At 36.4% G+C, this 23,264-nt stretch overlaps 1 protein-coding gene across 5 annotated transcripts in view; it reads left to right on the top strand.

Annotated features, from left to right (window-relative positions):
* PDE1A (phosphodiesterase 1A) overlaps positions 1-23,264 on the top strand; it is a 165,335-nt gene that overhangs the window by 108,783 nt on the left and 33,288 nt on the right. For all 5 annotated transcript variants that reach the window (XM_075093667.1, XM_075093670.1, XM_075093666.1 and 2 more), the window contains 6 exons: positions 10,835-11,017; positions 11,465-11,531; positions 12,493-12,609; positions 14,104-14,244; positions 18,941-19,041; positions 20,628-20,753. In XM_075093667.1, the coding sequence (XP_074949768.1) occupies positions 10,835-11,017; positions 11,465-11,531; positions 12,493-12,609; positions 14,104-14,244; positions 18,941-19,041; positions 20,628-20,753 (735 nt within the window). The remainder of the gene's footprint in view (positions 1-10,834; positions 11,018-11,464; positions 11,532-12,492; positions 12,610-14,103; positions 14,245-18,940; positions 19,042-20,627; positions 20,754-23,264) is intronic.

Raw genomic sequence — 23,264 nt, 5'->3', positions numbered from 1 at the left:
CTGCACTACAACATTTAACACACAAAGAAGGTCTCTCCAGCTTCTGGGAAGCTAATTCTTAAGGAACAGAAGTAGTGTATCATTGAGTCAAATGGCAATGGAGGCTGGAATTAGCTTGTGTGGGTAGATTTGTCCTCGTTCCCACCAAAGAATACAGGTTCTTTGTCCTGCACAGGGCTACTGCTGTCAGGAGTCTGGAACTGAGTTAACTGAACTCATTAGTAGATTAGAAATAATGGTTTAGATCATAAGCAGAATGGCCCATTTCTGCTAAGCCTGAACATGCAATTTAAATACGTTGCAAAGTGCAAATGACTTGAGTAAGTTTCTTACATATGAACTGCTGTATGGATAAAAATAATTGCTATAGTATAGAGCAATAACAATTAATACACTGAGTAAAGCAGTGAGAAGCCATCTGAGTACAGATTACTTTTATTAACTAAGTCCCAGAAGGAATTTGCATGCTTTAATATATATATATAATTGCTGAGATATAATAATTGCTGACGTTTGGCTTACAAGATAGAAAAACTAATGATGTCTGGTTCTACAAGGTAGAAAGTATTTCAGGCCTAGGACCAAATGTTCAGTACAGAGTTTTTGCAACTCACATGAAAATACCCATGCTTTCTATTTTGAGCTCATGATTGACCCCTGGATTTTTGTGCTGATGAATTTACTGGCCCATTGCTTATATATCCAAGCAGAGGAAGACCTCAGCTTCAACCAGCCACCTAAAACTGAATCCTGTCTGTGGTGTCCTCTTCTTCCCCACCTTTCTGGGAGACAGACTTCAATATCAGCTGAGAGAAAGCCCTCTTAAATATCTCTACAGTCAGATTAGGAATTGCAACTAAGACAGAATTGCTTAGGAGCATCCGTTTAGCTCATCTTTCAATTATGACGTACCTCCTATTAAACAGCATAATAAAATGGTCCCACCAGTGGTCCCAGACCTGTTGCAGAACGACCTTCTGCAATTCTTCACAGGCAGAGATGAAAAAAGCAAAAAGAAAAATCAAAACTAAGGTCAATAAAGACATGCAAGTACAAGGTATCTCACAGAGCACGTTCAATAATGTAACCAAGGATCAAGGAAGAGCCTGGCCTGTTCCACAGCTCTGGGGAACCATTTGTGCTACTTACAAAGTAAATCTCAGGCATTAGTCTAGCAAAACCACTTTTCTCTTTATAAGCCTGAGCTTTTCCTGTGATCAGTTCCAATTTCTTACAGTAGGAGATACAACACACAGGAAAAAAACGGGTTACTTCATTTGAGCTGATTGGAAATCCTGTATCATTCTATGAAGTCGTGTGTGCACATAGAAGTACTTGCAAATGTGTAAGCTGTCAGTGCCTTAAATCTTTATTTATGATGCAACAATCAGCTGGAAATGGGCCATAGAATTCAAACCCTTTATAGCAGAGTATGAAGAATTTTTCTCAGGTCCTCTTACTTTAATTTATTTTTCTGTCTGCTCCTCTGCTACTCTACACTATAGCTTTTTATCTGAGAATAAGACAGCGTTTTCTAAAACTGTGTACACATACTCAAATTTGTACATGCCCTTTCTAAAACTACATGCTGTTGGGCTGGAGAAAAGGCAGAGAAATAACACAACAGGTTTTATTTATGGAGTTCTGAGAGCAGACTCCCTAGAAACAGGGATAGGCAGTAGGGTTAACCTTCCAAAATTACAAAAGTTTGGTTTGGGGCAGTGACTGTCAACAGACCATAGAAAAGGTTCCAAGCTGATGGAAAGTTGGAAGGCTCAGAGAAATCAGACATGCATAAGTGCCACTTTCCTATAAGCTTATTTGTCTGTGGCCCCATGTCAATTAATAAGTTTGTTTAATAACCCCTGTTTAGGACTGCTGCATCTCTCAGTGCTGAATAATTATAAGCTGCACTAAACACTTCCTTAGAAGAGATCTAGTGCTTTGGTAGCTGAAGCAGAGGTTCACTGTCAGCTGAAAATAATAAGTGAAACTCTCACAGTTCCAGCCTCTCAGCGGATCTCCTCTATGGAAGAAGTTCAAACCCACTCAATAGGTGTTATAAATAATTCTGACAATTCTTGCAGAATTTTCTCCATTAGTACCTGCCACTTGGCTCAAGGTAGTGGAAGAAGGATATTTAGAGTCAAACAGGAAATAAATACAGCCTGATAATTCAGTCATGACAGCTGTTCCGTTCCTTGTAAACATAGCTCTTTATTCATGCTAACTGAGAAGAAAAGAAGTCAAATAAAATCTAATGGAAATTACAAGATTAAAAAAATATATGTGTGTTCCAAAGCCAAATAAAACAAAAAATTTAAACCTCTTATGGAGAATATTTTTACATTGTTCTGGATAAAATCAGAATATTTTTTGAAAGCCTTAATATTTTAGAAAATATACTTGATTTCAGGAGGAAACTTAGCTGTGCAGTTTCAATTCCATATGTGGTTTTTAGTTTGGTTTAGGTTGTGTAATGCCCTTTTAAAAGGCTTTAACCTCTTGACAACTTTTGACTTAGAAGAGATCATGTGCCAGTAATGTATGAAGTAGCTTTGTTGTATATAGCTGGCAATTGCTTTGAACATCTTTGATTCAACAAGACAAAATTACAAATACAGGTTATGGCTACATACATGAAGTGAAAGGAAATTTCATTAAGGGTAAGTGATGTTATAACAATACATGTTGGCATGAGAGCTCTGGAAATAGTGAAGATATTTCAACAATATTATAATGGTAAACACAGTCCTTCAGAAAAAATCTCTTATTTTTAAAAAAAGTACACATTCTGATATGTATAATGTTAGCAAAAAAGGAGTTCATTAAACCCAAACTTTGTGACTGCTGTTTTAATAAGCACCTTGGACCGTACTGAATTTCCCGTGCACTACTCCAGTAATGCACCAAATATTTCTGTGGTTTCTGGACTTAAAGCAGGGACAAACATATCTTCAAATTGTGGACAAAAAGGAAATAGTTTAAACTGTGATCACGTCACTTGCAAGAGAAAGAGTTTCATCATTTCATCTCACCAAACGTCCGTATGATTTTAAAGTGTGCCACAGAGCTAGTTGTTACAGGAACATGCATGTGTATATCTTTGTCTTGTGGAGTCTAAGGAAGGAGAAAGGAGCAAATGCTTTAGTAGCTGCTGGTGCTTACAGAGCTGTGTCCCATGGAAATGTGAATGGAGCTTAGCAACAGCCCAACAACTAAATTAAATTCTGCCGTTTCCAGGAGATGCTGAAGTGAGGAATGGTCAGTGTAGACTGTTCTTGGTCAGTACACAGTTTTGGTTATATTTGCAAGCTGCAGAAGGCTGTTCCCTGGTGTTCTCAAGTTTTTCAGTACTGCAACAGAACCCAAGTCCACGGCAGCTGCTCCATCCTAGGCTAGTAATTAATATCTAAAAAAATAATGAGCTGGTATACTTATTTGATACCCACGTACTTTCTTTCACTCTCTCCTAGACATCCATATAGGTTTAGCAGCTTCTCTGTATTTAAAATGAGAGTGAAATTCAGTGAAGGCTCCATCTCTTATGTTTCTTGTTACTATTTTTCACAAGCCATGTTTTAGTATCAGTGTTTCAAGGCTCTGAGTTTGCACTACATCAGCTGCTGCTGAGCATCTTACAGCAGGAATCTGTTGCTTGACATTACAGGACTATTTGCATTCTGTTCCCACCCAGCACATAGCATCCAACATCTAGCTGACTTTGTGAATCACATAGTTTTATTGACTGTAAGGCTCTGGTTAGGGAAGAAATTGTGCTAATTTAGATACCATTATTCATTAAGGGTAACCAGCAGAGATGGTCACGCTAGCAAATCTCTTTGCAGGTGCAAGGGTTAAGAAAATTAAAATCTCTTATATCAAAGAGATGTAAATATTTGTTAAGATTTCTAAAAACATATATTCCCAATCCCTGTACCTGAAAAGACAGATTAATTTGTTCGTTTATACATGAAGGTAACTGTTTCGTTCACAGAACAGCGGGGCACTTGGCCAATGATGTAATTTATTTTGAAGGATCTAGACAATATCTCTCCTCAAAATTAGCTTTTTGGAAAAAATATGGAATAAAATAATCTGCCTAATAATACAAAGATAAAACAGTGGAATGGGGTGCCCTATTTGATAACTATTTGCCAGATGGCAGGTATGGTATATACAATTACTCTCTGAGTTGACTTAAAGAAAGTTTGGAAGTGGCAATTATTTAAGCATGAAGTTAAATCATAGTCCTGAATATTCAGTCAAGTTTGCTATGAGTGTGTATTGCTGTCCTCCACAGCCAACCCGTGGTTAAATGTACTTTGCCTGAAGTTGCTTTGTCACCAACAAATGCACCATTTGAAGAAAATAATTCAGTTCATCCATTAAGGGAATCTACAGATGATACTTCTGTAAAAGCTGCTATTGAGAAAAAGCTTGTGTTGAGATTAATTCGGTATATTCCACTCGTATAAAAGCTTAAAGTATGTCTTTAAAATCTTTTGTACTAAACCAAAGTTTTTTTCTGAGAGGGAAGCTTAAAACAGCATCAAAGTTACATTAAAAAAATACACTTAAAATCACTGAAAATCTGTTAAACAGTGACTAAAACTTTTCATGTTAGTTAGGATATTTAATAAATGGCCTGCATACCTTTTCCAAAGATATTGAATTTTTCTATCTCAGATTTATTGCTGTTAATTTATGATTCATGCCCTGAGAGAGTCCCTGCCATATAGAGCTTCCAGAATACTGCATTAAAGCAATTGAATTAAAAAAGGAAAATACATCAGCTTACAGCTGTACTCCTGAAAAGTGATGTTTTTTAATCATGAATATCCTGACCTGAATCTGAAGACAGCTGATGGTCTTTGGTATGCACATCTGTATTTCTGAATAGGCAGTACATATCAACAAGTGAATGTTTCCAGTAACGGTGGTCCTTACTCCATTATGTGCTGTTGTAATGCATCCAAGGTCTTTGCCATTTATTGTAATTAATTGGTAGTTCTTAATATGAGGACAATTATTCTAAGAGTGTGCTAAATTTAAGAGTACAATGTGTTGTTAAATTCATAATTTCCTTTAGAAAGACCTTTATGTACTAAAATTGCTATTTGTTTATCCGCAGTGGGAGTCGGAGAATCTTTTAGTGGAAGTTAGTGGAAATTGTAGTGGGCAATAGAGGATGTAAATATTGATTGAATATATTGATTCATGCTCATTTGGGAAGATAGTGAGACACTAGAACACAAATAATTTATGAAAATGCAAATTGGCCATTTGGACTGTAATTTCTTTGCCTTCTGCATTCCAGACCTAGAAGAGGACTTTGATTAATTCACTTTTAAGGGGTTGATCGTTAGCTTAATTTGCTAAATGGTAAAGAGCTAATACCAATTTCTCAATCCTTTCTCTGGAAATCTTTCACCATCTCCGTTAGGTAGTATGACTGATCAGCAGTGAAGGATTTTTTTTACCATAGCCATTATCTAATTTTTTTTTCATTTTCTTTTCTTTCCTCTCCTCCATAGTACATCTGATATATACCTAAGGGAAAAAAAATATACTTCTGACTAGTCCATTACTATATTTAATATTCTGATTAAATGAAAAAAGAGCTAGAAATTATCACTCCTTGAATTTTGAAAAATTATTCTTGGCAAAAAACACAGTACTGTGACAGGATGATCAGGTTATTAGTTACTATGACTGCAATATTAATTGATTGCTAAGCTGAAATGCCATGGACCATGTCTTACTTATTCCCACAACTGTCAATGGGAGTTCCACTCATGGAACAAATAGAATTAAATAACCCAGGCCTCCCCCTCTTCTTCCCACGCTTATCTCTTCCTCGTATTGCATATACTTAATAGGCTAATGATATATGAGCAAAAAAAGTGTATAAAACGCTGAAATTCTGAGTTTGTGTTGAAAAAAGGTACTTTCTGTGGCACATTGTGTTAGAGCTTTTTTGGTTTGTTTATTAGCGTTTTTAGGTATTGCTTAGCTTTAGGGAAGAAAATATTAAAGTGTGTGCCTTGGTATATTAATATTTATTTAATTCAACTAAGATATTGGAGTTCATGCCTCCCAGTTGAATGGGATTCTTCTCAGTAGGGTTTTACTTTAAGGCTGACTTTGTGGAACAACTTTAATCTTTAAAATTAAAAGTAAATGCCTGCCATCTCTGATTTTCAGTGTGGTTGATTTGGAGGATGGGTCTTGCAGTCACTTTACTCCAAATATTTTCTAAGCCAGAGGTTCTAGCCTTGTGTTTGACAGCCATGGTCACTTGTTATTTTGCTCATTAATTTATCCAATGGCATTTCTGAACCTATGTGGAAATTTACTTATCACAAAATGTTGTAAAATTATATTACAATTTAAAATTACATTTTACAATTTAAAATTACACATTTCAAAATCTTGGGAAAATCGCTGTAATATTTGGCAGGAAGTTCAATGGTTTAACTGTGCTTGTCTTTGTTTGACCCTGTCTTCTGATACTGCTTCACCTTTTCCCCTTGTTTGTTTGTTTTGTTTTGTTTTTTTAATTAAAGGCATCCTGAATAATCACCTATAGTAATAATTTACCTATTCCTCTGTGATTTATAAAGTGGCAAGTTACAGCAAGAAGTCTACATAACAGTAGAATTACAGAATGCAGAATTTATAAATATATTTTCCATTTTTCTGCACAATAATAACTTTCATTAGGCAAAAACCAAACATGAATAACTTCCTAGTGATTCACTGATTTTACTGAAGCTTTTGAAAGTTGTCAGTTCTAAGTAGATATAAATTAAAATAGCAGTAATGTAAGTACTCAGGAATAAAAATGTTCTGAATATACACTTTAGACTTTTATGGTTTCTTTCCAGTAATTATAAAAAACATCGTGTTGTAGAATTTATTCAGAGAAATGATAATGTTAGAATGCTCAGTGATTACATCAGAGTGATGTTATAATACGTCTGCTCAAGGAGTCAAACTTAGTTGTGGTTAAGTTCTGAGCAACAGAAGTAGTAACAGCAAGGACAGGCTTGTAGGGGTTCTGTGATCTACTTGATGCATTCACTGCAGTGATGTACATCAGTAGGCTAGGGGCCAGCAAACAAGCTGCAAAATGGTTCGACATAAAAAGAACAAGGTCCATCTAAAAAAATATGGTGGTGGCCAATCAAAAACTGGTTCTCGTTCGGTGAAAAAGAAAATTTCAGCTATTATTGCAAGGTAAGCGCTGAAGTACTGTTAGTACTTCTGGTTAGTGTGTACAAGTTCTGATACTTGTCCTGAAGTAGTAAGTAGTAAGTAAAATCACTGGTAAAAACAGTTGGATGTCTTTATGTCTCAAAGTATAAATTTGCTTTATTTGGCTTGTTTTAAAGAAGCTTTTTCACAATCAGTGAGTAAAAGCTGAATGATCATATGTATTTCACAGAATCCACAATGTTGTGTATGTATCTATATGTATGTATATATACATGCACACCCATAGAAATATAATGGAAATACTCTAGTTTATGATCACGGTATAAAAAGATGAATAAAATCGACAAAAGTTACAAACTGTGAAATGTTGACTATTGGATTCTAAGGATCTGTGACAATTAAACATAGTTTGTATCATGCAATATATAGCCTAATTTATTTCCCTTCCTAAATAAAATTACCATCAAATTATTTACTCACCTAACCATCCATTTATTCAGAGTTGTAGACCTATATATGAGCCCTGTCCCTGTAATTACAGACGAATGGCAGTCATTAGTGAATTTATTCAAAGGCCATTTATAGCAATGCATATGCCATAAGTAATTTTCCCCAATATAAATCTTATTCTTATAAAAGGTCAAGAAAGGGTAGAAAATAGACAGTTACGAGACAAATGACTAGCCATTGTTTCCTCTCCTTAGACGGTGTTTCTGTTAGGCTTCTGAAAGAAACTAATTCTTTTTGAGAAGTTACTAAGGTTTTGGGTTGAGGGATCAGTAAGAGCTTGTACTTACAAAGGATTGTGCTTACAACATAATTCTATGCTGCAGTTGCTTTCCTGGTTGTTTAAGTAGGAACCAGAGACACTGAAACTCTCCCTCTTGCATAGCACGTTGTTCAGTCGCCTCTCATCAGAGAGCAGTGGTCTTATGAAAATTACTGGTTAAATAAACACTTTTTTCAAATACTGTTTTCTCTATTCTATCTTCATAAAGTAACTCCTTTGTATGGTAGTACAATGATAGTAATATCATTTGCAGACTGAATAGTCCTCCTATTTTACAGATGAATGGTTAAAAAGATTAGAGAAACTGCAGCATGTCTTGCTAGCCTTAATTTGTACTCCAGCAGCTCGTATCTGCAGAGCTCAGGACTTGCTCCCAAATTCAGATCTGCACCAGGCTATAGCAAACTGATGTAGAGCTGTGCTTCATGCTGCACAGGTGATGTGGAATATCCCTGCTGTGTGCTCTGAGGCAGCCTAATGCCCATGGTCCTTTTATTGCTGGAATAATTTCATCTCATTTGAGTAACAGTTGGAATAGTTACAAAAATGTGTTTTAAGGATTATAAAGTTTATTCCTGATTACACTACAAATACATCAAATGTCAAATATTCCTCAGAAATATAAATGTACTGATCTCTCTGGGGATATTTAATAACAGTGTTAGATTAGTAGGGATTTAAGTGGACTATAACAGTTTTTAATTTAGGGAATAAAATCAATTTATAGCCTTTGACCTATGGCCAGTTTCAGCCTTGGTTCAGTTTTGCAAGATTATTTGCCCAAATCCTTTCCTCTGTACAAGTCCTGCTCCTCCAAAATAAATTACTGACTTTGGGCTTGTGTCCCACTGTTAGAAAATCTCATAATTCTTGTCCATTCTGTTCCTCTCATACTCTGTGTTAAAGAGCCTTCCTAGTCTGATAATTCTATGTCCCTATAACCAGGAACATTCCTGCTGTTCTTTCAGTAAACAGTGCTGTTTTGGGGGGCATTTTATGGATTTTTTTAAAATAAACTCCAGCTGAAAAGTCTCATAAAATATGCTGCCAGCCGTATGAGCTGCTGAAACTGAGAACAAGGCAGATGAGCACAAATATACTGCAGTCACTCACTGTTCACAAATAATTTATGACACTTCTGGCATCATGCTTCCTACTAGGCATTTTCCTATAGTCACTCAGATAGTATTAGACTTATATGGGGTTTCCTTTAAATTTTACTGTATTCAGGCTTTTCTTCATCATCCATTTTGCTGCTTCATTCCTCTATAAGCCAGAGGTTGGTTGGTGATGCCATGCTTGGTTAGGCATGGTTTTGAAAACGCTGAAGAGAAACAGAAAATGAAATGTGTGAAAGAGCCACTGAATAAATATGAGGAGAGAGTACACAAATAAGGTGAGGAATCAACAGTTATGCTAAGAGTAGAAAGAAAAGGCAGCGGCAGAGGTGACAACATGAAAATGGAAAATGAAGTGATAATTTTCTTCTCCCAAATACCCATCTGCAAATGCTGTTAGTTGAATTCCCACCGAATACATTTCCCAGGAATTCTGTTCGTTGAGGAGAAGAGAGCCAAGTTTTCACTTGACAAGCAGACTGTCTGATAAGAAAATGACACTCAAAAATACTTTGTCCATTATTGCTTTATGTCCAATTCACAAAAACTCAAGCTGTTTCAGCAAGACATCACCAGAGAAATAGATCTATGCAATCAAATAATGCTTGCAATTCAATTGGTATCACTTTTATTAAAACATTTTTAAAGGGTGGCATGCTTTACATATGCTCAGGTCATCCTAACTCTGGGGTTTCTTGCATAATTGCATGAAGGAAAACTTGTTATCTGACTAAATAAGGGATTTAATTCTTAGAAAATCCCAGCAGGCTGAGCGATATGGGCAAAGGACAGCAAGAAAAAGGTTATGTTCCTACATCTGGTAGGTTTACAAAAGAGTAGAATTGAATTGAAGTGTTGACTTTGTTTCAAGAGAATATTTGATTACATGTTTCTTCTAAATAAACTGATGTCCTCCAATTCAGTTCTGTTGAAATGAAGTTTCTTTTTAATACTTTTTATATTTTGCGAGAGGAATACATAGCTTTTCTAACCTTTTGAACAACTAAGAAGGCTGGCTTGTAATCCAATCTTGTATAATAGCTTTACTGCTATGATTTTGTTACCCTGCCTTCAACAGGGATGCAGATCTCCACACAGAAGGAATTAATTCTCTTTAATACTTTTATTGCACTGGAATAACATGGCAAACGTATACGGGGTGTTCATTAAAATGCATTCTCCATTTGCTGTGTAATACAATTTACTTTGCATTTAAGTATCAAAATATTTTTTGTACAATTTTGGAGGACCGCTGGTGTTCTCAGTTATAACAGCAACCCCTCTTTCTATAGGTGCTCATGTCAGCCACTGTTTCAGACCTCTCCTCAGGATTTTGTAACTCATTGATTACACTTCAATCCAGCAAAGCTGTGACATCTTTGTAGAAAAAACTTCACTTGCCTTTACTTGAATATCTTCCATTTGAGTATCTTTTACCTTCTGGAATATGAGCAGGGGGAGAGAGAGAGGATATCTGCTGTGCCCAGCTTCCCAGTGGCCTTGATATGTCTACCAGATAGGACATTTATCTGAGTCAACATTGACTCAGCAATGTAAAGCAATATAAAGACGTTATATTGCTGAGTCAATTCTACAGATGACCTCCGCTCCTGCTAAATTAACTTTTGTTAGTGGCTCACCTGTCCGTACTCTTTTTGCTTCATTCTGCCATCTTCTTGGTTACCTGCTATTTATTTTTTTGTAGGAAGCTTTTGGACACTGAGGATGAGCTCTCTGACATCCAGTCGGATTCGGTCCCGCTGGAAGTGCGGGACTGGTTAGCCTCTACATTCACAAGGGAAATGGGAATAGTGAAGAGGAGACCTGAAGAAAAGCCCAAATTCCGAAGCATTGTGCATGCTGTACAGGCTGGGATTTTTGTAGAAAGGTGAGACCTTTGTTTTCTTGTTCTAGCAAGTGCTGCATTTAACTGCAGAATCTGTCGTTGAAGATCCCTTAAGTGATGAACCTGAAGCAAAACTTTGAGCCAGGATTGAGGTTTCAATTTCTGCAATGGCTGTATTTTTCTACACAGAAATCCTCTAAAAACCTCTAAATTTGTAATTAAATTTCCTGGACTTTGGAAAATTCTGGGAGTGAACTTCATAGCTTGGCAACTTCTACATGACAGTGTACCAAAGACTACACTAACATAAAAGACCAGCAGAGGAGCTTTTCTCGTAAGCTCATCAAAAGACTTATATCATCTTTGGGATCAGACCCGTAAATAGCTTAGTATTATTTCACAACTGTGAAAGAAGAATTTTAAAAAGACAAATTGTTCCAGTACTTTTTAGAGAAATACTATTACTTAATATTTTATTTGTTCTTTTAGGATGTACCGAAGAACTTCTAGCATGGTTGGTTTGGCTTACCCAGCAGAAGTGATAGTAACATTTAAGGTGAAATAAGTTTAATATTGTGGAATTTGAATGTATTTGTACTTACATTTGGTGACTTCTGGAGAGATATAAATGTATTTTTTCTACTGAACATACCCTAGCCATATTTAGTACTACAGAACTGAACACACAGAGAACAGAGAAGTTAAAAATTCACAGATAGCATATGATTCTGTTTATACTTTCACTGATTAGTTGTGATTTCATTTAGATGTTATTAGAGCAACAGGATGAAATTTCTATAGAAATTTTTGTAGAAATGTGAGGCGTGGTTTTATCAGCTCCCAGTGGTATGGTAATCAGTGTCTCAGACAGCAGAATTTGTTTCCTTTTTAGGAAAGAAAAAGGAGAACTAATATTGGGATGGAGCTAACAAAAGAAGCCGCAGCTTATGGAACAAGTATACTGTTTGCTGTGAATTTAAGGATTACTGTACTTCACGTGAAAGGCAATCTTTTATAGTAGTAAAGTTCCTATGGCTGTGTATGCAATTAAAAAGTGGTATTTCTTGAGAATGTAGTGCCTCACCTTTTCCCCTGAAAGTCAAACAATGTTATATTATTCTCAAATTGGTATATGGCTATAGTGTTAATGACACTGGATAACAGCCTAGTTAAAGGATGGGTATTCACATTGGCTCCATGGAGTTCTATAGACAATTTCTAAGCAGAAAGTTAAATTTGAAAGATTAAGGCATTTGATTCGAAGGACACAAAGTTGCATAGGTCATGTTACAAGTATTTTATTCATACCTAGCACAACTATTTTCATCGCTAACATTAAAATAGTTATTAATGTGTTTTCTACAGTAGGAGTTTGAAAGAATTGGACAATAAAAAAACCCACCAAACTCTCCCCCTTCAACCCCAAAAAACCAAAAATATCTTTTCCAGTGATTAACTGGAAACCTACTTGAACAGATGGAAACTTTATGTTCTTTTTGTTTTCCCCTCATCTACAGGATGTTGATAAATGGTCTTTTGACGTATTTGCCCTAAATGAAGCAAGTGGAGAGCACAGCCTGAAATTTATGATGTATGAGCTGTTTACCCGATATGACCTTTTGAGCCGTTTCAAGGTCAGAATCTAGCCACAAATAAAAATTTGTATGCAAAAATAAGTATGTCAAGTTTTAAATACAAGAAAGCTAGGATATGTTTGAAATGGTATTTTATTGTACAATGCAGTGCAGAATTTCAAAGGATATGGCAAATCAAACATTGTAATATGCCAATAGTTTTACCAAATGGAACTTCACCCAGAGCACTCAAATTTTTCTGCAGCCCAAGAAATGAAAAGTTATGTACACCATGTCACATCCGTTTGGGATGGGATGTTGCTAGTGAGCAGCTAAATGATGTTTACAGCATTTAGGTAGACAGATTATGTATAATTATTATACATATATTATTAAATATATATTTTTTAAATATACATAATTAATAGACAGATTATGTATACAGCCCATCTACTCAGCAGTACTGAATCAGAGTCCCAGCTTTATTGAACAAAGATTCCTAATAAGGCAGAAAACTGTAGTTAGTCCTAAGTACTTTTTCATGTTTTAGATCATAGTAGGTTGCCCAACACTGAGCAGGGGTTTCAGCTAAACCTTCCTCTCCTAACCAGCTTGGGAGATTTATAAAGAGAAGGCTGCTTTTCCATGCTGTTTGCAGAGGGTTGCAATACCATATGGAGTACTTACAACCCACTTTGAAAGGCTGAGATTAAAAAATGGATCAAAGTGCCAAATTTATCATTATAATAATACCGAATGAAAGTTTAATTACAGTTTCAAAATCTCTCCACTGCAAAACACCGCACTCCATTTGAAGGGGCTGCCTCACCCTGAATTGGTTTGAGTATTTTAATTTTAACCATAACACAAACTCAGATTTTCCAATCAAGCTTTTCCCTTCAAGCTCTGGGTCACTGAAGTCAGAACCACACCAGGGCTACCATTAGCAACATAGTCAGAAGGTGCACAATATTACTGGCTCAGTGAGTTTAAGCCCATTCTCAGTCCCACTGTTTACCTTGCAGAGCTTTTAAATAAAGAAAAAAAAATCTTAAGGAAAATGTAATTTCATTATATGGGAAAAAAATGGGACTAGATAGTACCTGTACTTCATACGTTGCCTGGAGGAAGAGAAGGAAGGGAAGGCAGATTATCCAATTCAAAGAAACCTTGTCTCAGGCAAGGTAAAACTGGTGAAGAAAAAGAGATAATCCTATTGTTAGACTCCTGTCTGTCATGTATTATATGAGAAATCTATGCATTCCTGGTACAGACAGACAGGCATCTCTTGAAAACTATTTGGTTGATACCTCTGCAGTCTCTCGTACACTAACCACATGCTGTGTGTGGTGTATTTAGAGGCGCATAACTTCTACAAGAACTGGGTGAAGGCTTCCTGATGCAAGTAAGATATTAGATCTTTACATGTTAAATTTTACTTTTGTTGTTTATTAACTAAAGTCTATGGTATATTTATTTGTGGTTTATTGATTGCATGATTAACTTTTCAGCTGTTGCAGGAAAAAAAGAATTTCAATTTTTGCTTCCCACCAGATTCCTGTTCCCAATCTTATTTCATTTGCTGAAGCTCTTGAGGTTGGTTACAGCAAGTACAAAAATCCATATCACAATTTGATCCATGCAGCTGATGTTACTCAAACTGTGCATTACATAATGATTCACACTGGTATCATGGTAAGAAATACTTCAAAGTTCAATTTATTTCTTTTCTTAGCCTACGCTGTTTTGGATACATGTGTACGTTTGCCTTCCTTGAGGAAAAAGCTCCCTTGAAAATTGTGCAGAGATGGATTCAAAAGTACAGTTCAGGCTGGGAACTTTATGTCATTTTAACAGTTCTTCCAGGCTGAAACACTCCTGATGTGGAGGAAAAAAAAATAAGAAAAATCCTCCTTAAATGCTTTTTGCTTTTCATTGCCTGGGCTCGGGCATTATATATCACACTAAAAGAGATATATTTGCAGGAGTGGGTGGGTGAGAATTTTCTGCTTCCACATCAGAGCCTGGGAGGTGTGATCAGGCAAGGAAGCTTTAGTATCTGCTGAGGTCCTGGCTGTCGAAAGATACACTGAATCAGTGCAGGCTTACTCAAATACTCTGCAGCTGCTTTTTCTTTTAGTTTATAACCTTATTCAGGACTGCTCTTGCATACTGTATGTGCCTATAGTAGGCAGGAGATTCTATCTGCCTTGCACTATTGCAATATCCCAATATTTTTTAGTATTTGCTTTGGGAACTGAAGTACATCCGTGCAAGCATTTTTACTCTAAACACCTTTGATTTAATACCAGCAGTGGGAGTGTCCTCACTATCAGTTTGCTAGACAAAAGTAAATACTGACCAAAAGAAAATGGACATTTCTGTTAATGGCCTTTTGATGATTTTTCTTCACTATGAATGCACTTCTTTCATAAAAAAAAAAAGGTGGGAAGTGATAGTGTCTGATTTCTGTTTTTAGGGCTGACTCTAAATGTTTGTGCTTTAATATATATATAAATAAATGACAATTACTGACTTATGTTAAGTCTTTTCTCACTGAAAGCTTTGCCTTTGGCCTCTGGGGAGAAAAGAACAAGTACCTAGGCATTGCAGGGTTTAATTCTACTGTTTGGAAGAAGTGTTCTGCTTCTAAGCATCAAGTTTTTAAAGGTACACTTTAACACAAGTACTACTTGGAGAGTGAAGCCTGCAGTCTACAGTAGCCAAGATTCCTTTTCTTATTGAGAGGGTTGTCTTGAGAAAGGACTTCCCTACTAGACCGAAGGATAGGCTAGACAGCTCTTGCCAAGATCACTCCAAACCAAAGCTGTCGTAAAAGATGTTCACCTATAAAAGTAATATTTTAATAAAAGAGAAAGCTTGAAAAGATTAGATCATGGTTCCTATCCTACCCTTGTCTTCTACTGTAAGATCAGCTGCAAGCATTAAGTGATGTGGGTCATGTCTTTGTTGCAGGGATACATCTGGATCAGCAGCTTAACAGGGAAGAAAATCCCTCTTGTATTATAATTGATAAACATCCCCTTGGCCCATTGTAACTGTGCCCCTCTACCCCTCAAAAAAGACAGTAGCATCCATATTTTCTTTGTGATGCCAGGACAAGATTCCAACTTCCAGAGCTATCCTAGTCAATTTGGGATGTTTAGCCATTGATTAAATAACCTTGCAACACACTTTGAGTATCTCCGAACACTGGATGAAGGAACCTGTTTCTTATTTGAATATCTGCTATTCCTCCGGGTGCACACGAGAATGAGAAGGCCTCTTCAACTCAACTTTTACAATACTAGGATCTTAACCTTGTAGTTGCACTTTGATGTGATTTGGACAACTGTTTTCAGAAAAGCTTAGACTTTACTTCTGTTATTTTGCTGCAAAATCTCATTAATATTGCAATGCTGCTACAAAATATTCCTATAAAATTAGGCCAGATTTTAAATATTCACATTTGAATTGCTGAATTATGATATTGGAAAGTTCTTGGAAAGATATCTAACTAGGACAACACTTAGTCAAGAGTGCCTTCAAACAGATGTAGCTTGCCAGGCAGAAGGAACGATTATAGAAATCAGTGTTTGAAAGAAGGCCTAGTGATTCTGCAGCTTGCAAAGTATTTCTGTCCCAAATGTCATTTGCAGTTTGAGAATGCATCAGTATCATGCAAATGTTCTATTTAACTTGAGGTTTTTTTCTGTTGCCTGGTTAACCCTACAGAACCTTACTCAATAACAATTTAAAGTTTGCATCTCAAGCAAATAGTTTTCAGAATACATTCATTGTAATGCCTCTTTTCACTCTGCTGTATCTTCTAACAAATACGTGGATTGGATGCAATTTGATGTAATTCTAGATAAAATTTTTGCAGATTGGCATGTGATTTGAAGTTCTTCTGTTTTCGTTGTATCTTAAGGAACTGATACTCACTCCCAAATCTTGCGAAGAATTGATGTCTTCTTTGTTCAATTCTGAAACATATACTGAAGCAAATGTTTCAAAAAGCTGGATTCTAGAAAATTCTTTTCATGATTCCTGTTGTTGAGGTCGTACATTTTGTATCTTTTATAGGCACCTGGAAAACAGCTGTATTTCAGCATTTGCCAAAAAATTTGGCTGGTCAGAGTTTATGCTTCTCCACAAACCTTTAGAGAGATTCCAGTGAGGAATAACACATATTCAGAGTCGCGTTTAAAGAAATGATCACTGTATTTTCCTAAAGTAACTGTCCATCTTAAGAAACAAGATCCAGCGACCTCAGATCAGCATGTTAGAAAGTTAGATATCACAGATGGCACACAATCTATTAACCTTCCCAAGAGATTAAATCCCAGATGATACGTCTGAAATATATAGCTCAAGCTTGCATTTATGAAGTGTTCGTTTTTATAAAGATTTAAGAATCCAAGTCCCAGGGAATACATCTTGTAAAGAACTTTTGAGTCATCGATCATCTTCCCACCATCCCTTTTCTCCTCCCACGTACCTGTAATGCTCAAACTAAAGGAAAAAATTTCTTTACTGTCAATAAGTGCATTGTGAGACTCTCTTTCTTACTCATTTTTTAATCCATCGTTGCTTAAGGAAATAGTTTGAACCAGAGCTCATGAAAAGTTGAAATGTATCTGTTTACTTATAGGCAGTTTATAATACTGGAAAACATCTCTCAGTAGAAGAGATCTTTTCCAATAGGTGTTTCACCTGCATGGCATAGTATATTCCAAGAGGGAAGCAGGTTTCAGCTCTTCGCAGTCTTGCAGAGCTCCAGATACCTGTATTTCTATCTCCCTTTGAGAAAACCACTTGTTAGCAGTCTCTGTAAGCTTTCACCTGCTTCCTTAGAAATCCTTTAGGGAAAGTAGTTCTTTGATTCTCTGATTTGAATACTGATCTGAATTTTAACCGTACAGCTACACTACAGTCTCTAGAATACATGCTCTCATATAGTACTGTATGAAGTTTCTGTGTAGCCCATAGATATTGTTCGTAAGAAATGTTCTTCTACTTATAAATGCGTTGTCTAGCAACTATTCTGGTTACTAAAAAAGCTGATCTTTGAAAAGGTGTCTTAAAGAAAAAGTTTATGTTTAGCTTTAGTTACTAATAATTTCTGAGTTTCTATTCTATTTGGTATGTTGAAAACATTGTGAAAGCCAGGACCGGTCATGGCCTGGTTTCTTGTGACACACAATACGATGAAGGTCATTGTTTCCATTTTTAGAACTGCTTACAGTACAGTCTCATTCCTCTGTTGTGACCTTTTTTAATCTATACTGCTTCACCAACAGCCAGTACTTGTTGTTCCTCAGCAGTCTTATTTTGTCGCTGCATGACCTATTTCATCGTTCTCTCATTACTTATGAATTTTGACTGTTTCCTTTCTTCTTGTTTGAAAGAAGTACTACTATTGGAAGCTCATACTACTTCTGGCAGCTTATACATCGTATATCCATTCATGCACAGGTATATGCTTATATGAGTGCATAAGGATGACACCATTCTTCAATCCTTTAGTACAGAAGCTTACTTCTACACTAGAAAAATCAGAAATAGGTGTGGAAATGCTTGACTGGCGTTTGACTTAATCAGTCCTATGACTGCGGGGGTTAATTATCGTATGATTTTTCTGCCCCCATTTGTAGATGGAGTAAATTTTCTCCTCAAGGATGATTTATCATTCAAGAAATAGAAATTGAAAGATAAAACAACAGAGGTTATTTTACAAGCTGAGTGACACAGAACAGCCTAGGTTAGCAAGAGGTATAAAAGTGCACAAAACTCTAGGGTCTGCATTATTTTATATATGTGACCTGGATTACCTTTTGTTCTGTGTAACTGCATACTAGTCATATGCACCCTTTTTTTGCATTAGTACAAAGTGTGATAAAATATATAACAGAAAAATCTCCCATGGGCCTAATTTTAGTGCTACGTACACTGGTAAAATATAGCTAATGCTGATGCTGTACCTAGAATTTATTATGTACTGTATATGTTGTTCACTAAAAGGCAAATTATAACCTTAATTTCGTATCAAGGTTTGGCTAGTGCCATGTACAGGCTAGCAGATTAGATACTTCCTACTCAAAACAGCTACAAAGTATACCATGTAACTATCTCAATAACTTACATTTTTGGCTGCCAATATTTACTTTGCTAGTGACCATAAGAACGTTAACTTGGTCCTAGAGATATCATAAAAAGTACAAGGAGTAACAAGGAATTACAAGGTGTTGTGGATATATAGTTACCTGGAATAAGACAAGAATTAAGTTTACTTAAGTTGAAGGTAATGCAAAACATTTCCAGTCTGTAGTTTTAATCTGAATTAGGCTATTATAGAAAATATGACTAAGATTTGCTTTTTGTTTACCAGCACTGGCTCACAGAACTGGAAATTTTAGCAATGATCTTTGCAGCTGCCGTCCATGATTACGAACATACTGGGACCACAAACAATTTTCATATTCAGACAAGGTAAGCGAATTGGTCTCTTAAGTGTCATATCTGGAGTTTGCTGTTCATTGGTCTGAACTGTTTCATACCTCTTACTGACACAGCCAGGATGTAGCCAGGTCATTCCTGATTTTACAAATTGCTTCCTTGACCTCTGTACAGTTAATGGCACTGCTCACATGAACAAAAACAGTGTGGAAAAGTAACGAGTTAACTCCATAGTGTTTGAAATAATTATATTTTGGAGCTGATATGTCAAGAGAGATTTAAAAAAGATTCAGAACATGGACTTCAAAACCCCTCACCCCTCTATTTGCTCACATAAATTCTGATACTTTTGACTCAAAAATTTCTTCTACCAAATTTCTTCCCCAGAAAAATACCACTTCACTTTCAGCAATGTGTCTGCACATCAGGTTCTACATTTTGTTTCAAGTTCTGTATTAAACTTACAGGGTCCTACTATCGAGGGAGAAACCTTCAAGTACAGCTTTAGAAATACCTATCATGAGTCCTCTCCTAGCATTGTTTGACAGCATCTGCAGTAGTTACAAAAAAGAAATTGAGAAAGAAATCCAGTTTGAAAGACAGGCTAACTGTATTCTTTTGCAGATGCAACATGGCATCCTAGCCTCTGGTCCAGAACAACAGCATAGACCTCTCTCCCTTACAATATTTTCATGTTATCAAAGGAAAATCACTGACCATTCCATTAGTGGGTAATAAATGGTACACCTGATACTTAGCCTAGTACAAAGCATCTTATTGTTCTCTGACACTAGGCTATGCTTTGTTTTTTGTATCCTCAGCTGAGGAGTCTGCTTTACCTGCTCTTGAAAAATATTCATCAAAGCACTGCATATTCTAACAAAACAGCTCTGTGCTAGAAATTCTACTAGAAACTGTGAAAATCTATATGTAATTTTGGTATTGTAGGTTAATCTTTAATTAAGAGGGAAAAGATACTCTAGAGGGTGCTAATGTTATGGCAAGGGTCTGGCTTTACGAAGCACTTGAATGCAATCAAATTTCAGCTTAGCATCTCTTTCATTCCTTTGTTATAAGGCTCAAGGTTTGGCTGTTTTTCTGACAAAAAAATGGCATCTATTTAAAACATACAAAATTGAAGTTTTTAAATATTTCATTATTTACAGCTCCTTCTGATTATGAGTGACATGGGCCAAAGCACATGTCTCTCAGAACTGGGATAGTAACTTCTTAATACCCATGCTGTGTGTGAAGCCCCCTCTGCTGGTGAATCCATTACATTCTGAATGGTTTTGTCACTAAAGAGCACTTGAGTAGCCTAATTAGAGCATTTCTGTGGCTCTGTGATCCTATTTACAGACAAGAAGCTCAAAGATCTCACAAATTTTTGTCACAGTTATATAAATAAAACATTACATATTTTAAAATATTACTTTCCCACATACAGTATACACAGTGATATAACGATAATTTTTTATGGAATTGGGATGGAAATTTTATTAGTATTTGATACAGCATGAACAAATAAACATAGTCTGATATACAAAACAGAATCCTACCTTCCCCAATGCCATCATCAGGATGCTGTTGCAAATTCTGCCTTTTTATTTTAACACTAGGTCAGATGTTGCAATATTGTACAATGATCGTTCTGTTCTTGAAAATCATCATGTAAGTGCTGCTTATAGACTCATGCAAGAAGAAGAGATGAATATCCTGGCAAATTTAACCAAAGATGACTGGAGGTAAGACCTACTGTGACATTCAAACTTATTTCCTGTATTTAAAAATAATACAAAACACCAGACCTTCCCTGTGGAGTCTATTTTAAGGGTTCAAATTATGGGAAGCAACTTTGGCAGTGGAAGGAGTAAAGGATATTTAGAGTTTGGGGAAGGCTGCTGTGGTGTAAAGAAGGGCTGTTTGGGAGACTTCATGTAATTTTCCAAGTGAGGCTGTACATTTATGAGACACAGTGTTGGACTGTGTGGACAATGTCTCAGATGAGATAGCCCTTCAGGAAAACAACATTGCTGCCTCTCTTGAACTAGCTTACCTTTGTATAACAGTGGGTTAAAACCCCAGCGCTGCCAGCTTGAGCACTACTGGAATTTCTGCTGTGTAGCAGAGCATACTCACATCTTGGTTAAGCATTAAAAAATGAATTATTTGGAGAATCCAAAAATAGTAAAATAAAGGCCCGGAAGCACTACAGAAATCTCTTTCTTCTTCTTCTCCTTCTCCTTCTCCTTCTTCTTCTTCTTCTTCTACTTCTTCTTTGTCGTCGTCGTCATCGTCTTCTCCTTCTCCTCTTCTTCTTCCTCCTCCTCCTCCTCCTCCTCCTCCTCCTCCTTCTTCTTCTTCTTCTCCTTCTTCTCTTTCTTCATTATTTTAGTGTAATTCCTGAAGAAAATTTGACCAGCTGCAAGGATCAGGATCATAATTGATATGTCACAAATACTAAGACCTGTAAGACCAAAATGAACAAGTGTTAGAGATAAGATTTTCTACATTATTAAAAAGGACATGTTATCTTTGTATATCATTGACCACTACATATAGCACTTAAAATGTCTCGTGTGTGTTTCTGTAAACATAGCTATTATTCAGAGATCCTAAAAGTAACTTTTAAATAGGTGGACTGTGAAGTCAGAGACAGATGTTCTGCTTCCAGGAACGTCTCCCACTGTGAATGATGCCACCATGAATAACAAAGTTATACACTACTTTTTTTACCATACTATATATTTATGAAGGAATATGTGAATGTCAGAACAAATTTTGGTGTGGTGTATATTTACAGATGTAGGTCTGTTTTATATGGTAGATTTACATGATTTTACCTATCTACGTAATTAGAGCACCCCAAATAAAACATTTATTGAATGTAAGTCTGCTGACCCTTTTGGGTTTCAGTTCATTATTTTTCTGTACCTTCTACAAAACACCTACTATTAAAGTATTATTAATCTTTCAGTTAATACAAAGTGAGAGAGGAAGCATACACTTTTTCATTCTCATGAAAGATTTCTTCTCAGAGGATACTCATTTGGATTTAGTTGTAAATATAGTTCTGGAGAAAGATCTCTGGAGGTAGATGGTAAACTTCAGCAATAATTGTCATATACACATAGATTTTCATTGCCAAGATGAGACAGCCTTGCTCTGCTTGGAACTATTTTGGAACTGATAGCGTTGGGTCTGATAGGTCTGTGTGACCCTATTTTTGCTTGTTCTAGCTATTAAGAATGGAGAAAGTGATCGTGCCAGTAGACAGCCATCAGAGGCTGGTATTCTGTCTTTTAAAATGATCTTTGTAGAGAGGTAATTATTTTTGAATCTTCAAACCTGTTGCCTTGCCTATGTTTTTTTTTTGAAGTGATGTTTTTTCATATTGTATCCTACCAGAGAATGCTTCCAGGTAGAAAGGGGCAGATCTTCTTTAGTTGAATTTCAGTTCAGGACTGGCTTGAAGGATGGCTTGAAGACACTTACGTACTTCCCCAGTCCTGGCTTCTTCATCACTGGGACCACCATAAATGAGTATGGTTTGGGAATCCCTGCAGCAACATGCAGTTGCTCTAGCTGACAGAAATCTGGCTGCCACCTAGTACAGTGCATCCCAATTGTTCCTTTTTGTCATGTCACTGGGGAAAAGAGTGATAGGATGGAAACTCCTGTGAAAGAAAACATTTCCCAGTGGAAAGAGGAGCCAATGGTTTCCAGGTATGTGATGTTTACACATATTGCTGCAGTGGACTGCAACAGAATAAAGGGAGGAATGCAACAGGTTGTCTTCACATATCTGAAGCACACTCTTCTATGCATAGATTGCTCAGTCTGGTCTTCCCACAGTTCTTTTTCTTTATATTATGGACCCTTTGCTCTAACTTCTGTTGCATTTAATTTCTCCATGGTTTTTGAACCTGTGATAAACTACCATTCCTTCAGAAGTTGCTCAGTCACAGACTAGGTGTGTTTGCACTTGTTCAGTCTCCTCTCACTGTAAGTCAATCTGGATTTCCTGGAGGATTTTATTTTAGTTTTGCGAATTTTACATACACTGGCTACACAAATCCAGTCTGCTATTATATGCAGCCAGTTCGAAATTGGTGGGATTTGGCAACCAGGGAAAGTAGAATTTACAGTCTCATGTTGGGGCTATTCAGTACAATTTAGAAGAGATGTATGAACTGACTAATAAGCTCAAGCAACTAAATAAGGATGCTCAGTTCCGTGTTTTGTCACTTAGCTAG

Source organism: Phalacrocorax aristotelis, chromosome 5, assembly GCF_949628215.1.
Source record: "Phalacrocorax aristotelis chromosome 5, bGulAri2.1, whole genome shotgun sequence".
Taxonomy (NCBI): Eukaryota; Metazoa; Chordata; class Aves; order Suliformes; family Phalacrocoracidae; genus Phalacrocorax; species Phalacrocorax aristotelis.
The sequence above is the reverse complement of the archived record's forward strand: the minus strand, read 5'-3'. Positions and strand labels throughout refer to the sequence as shown.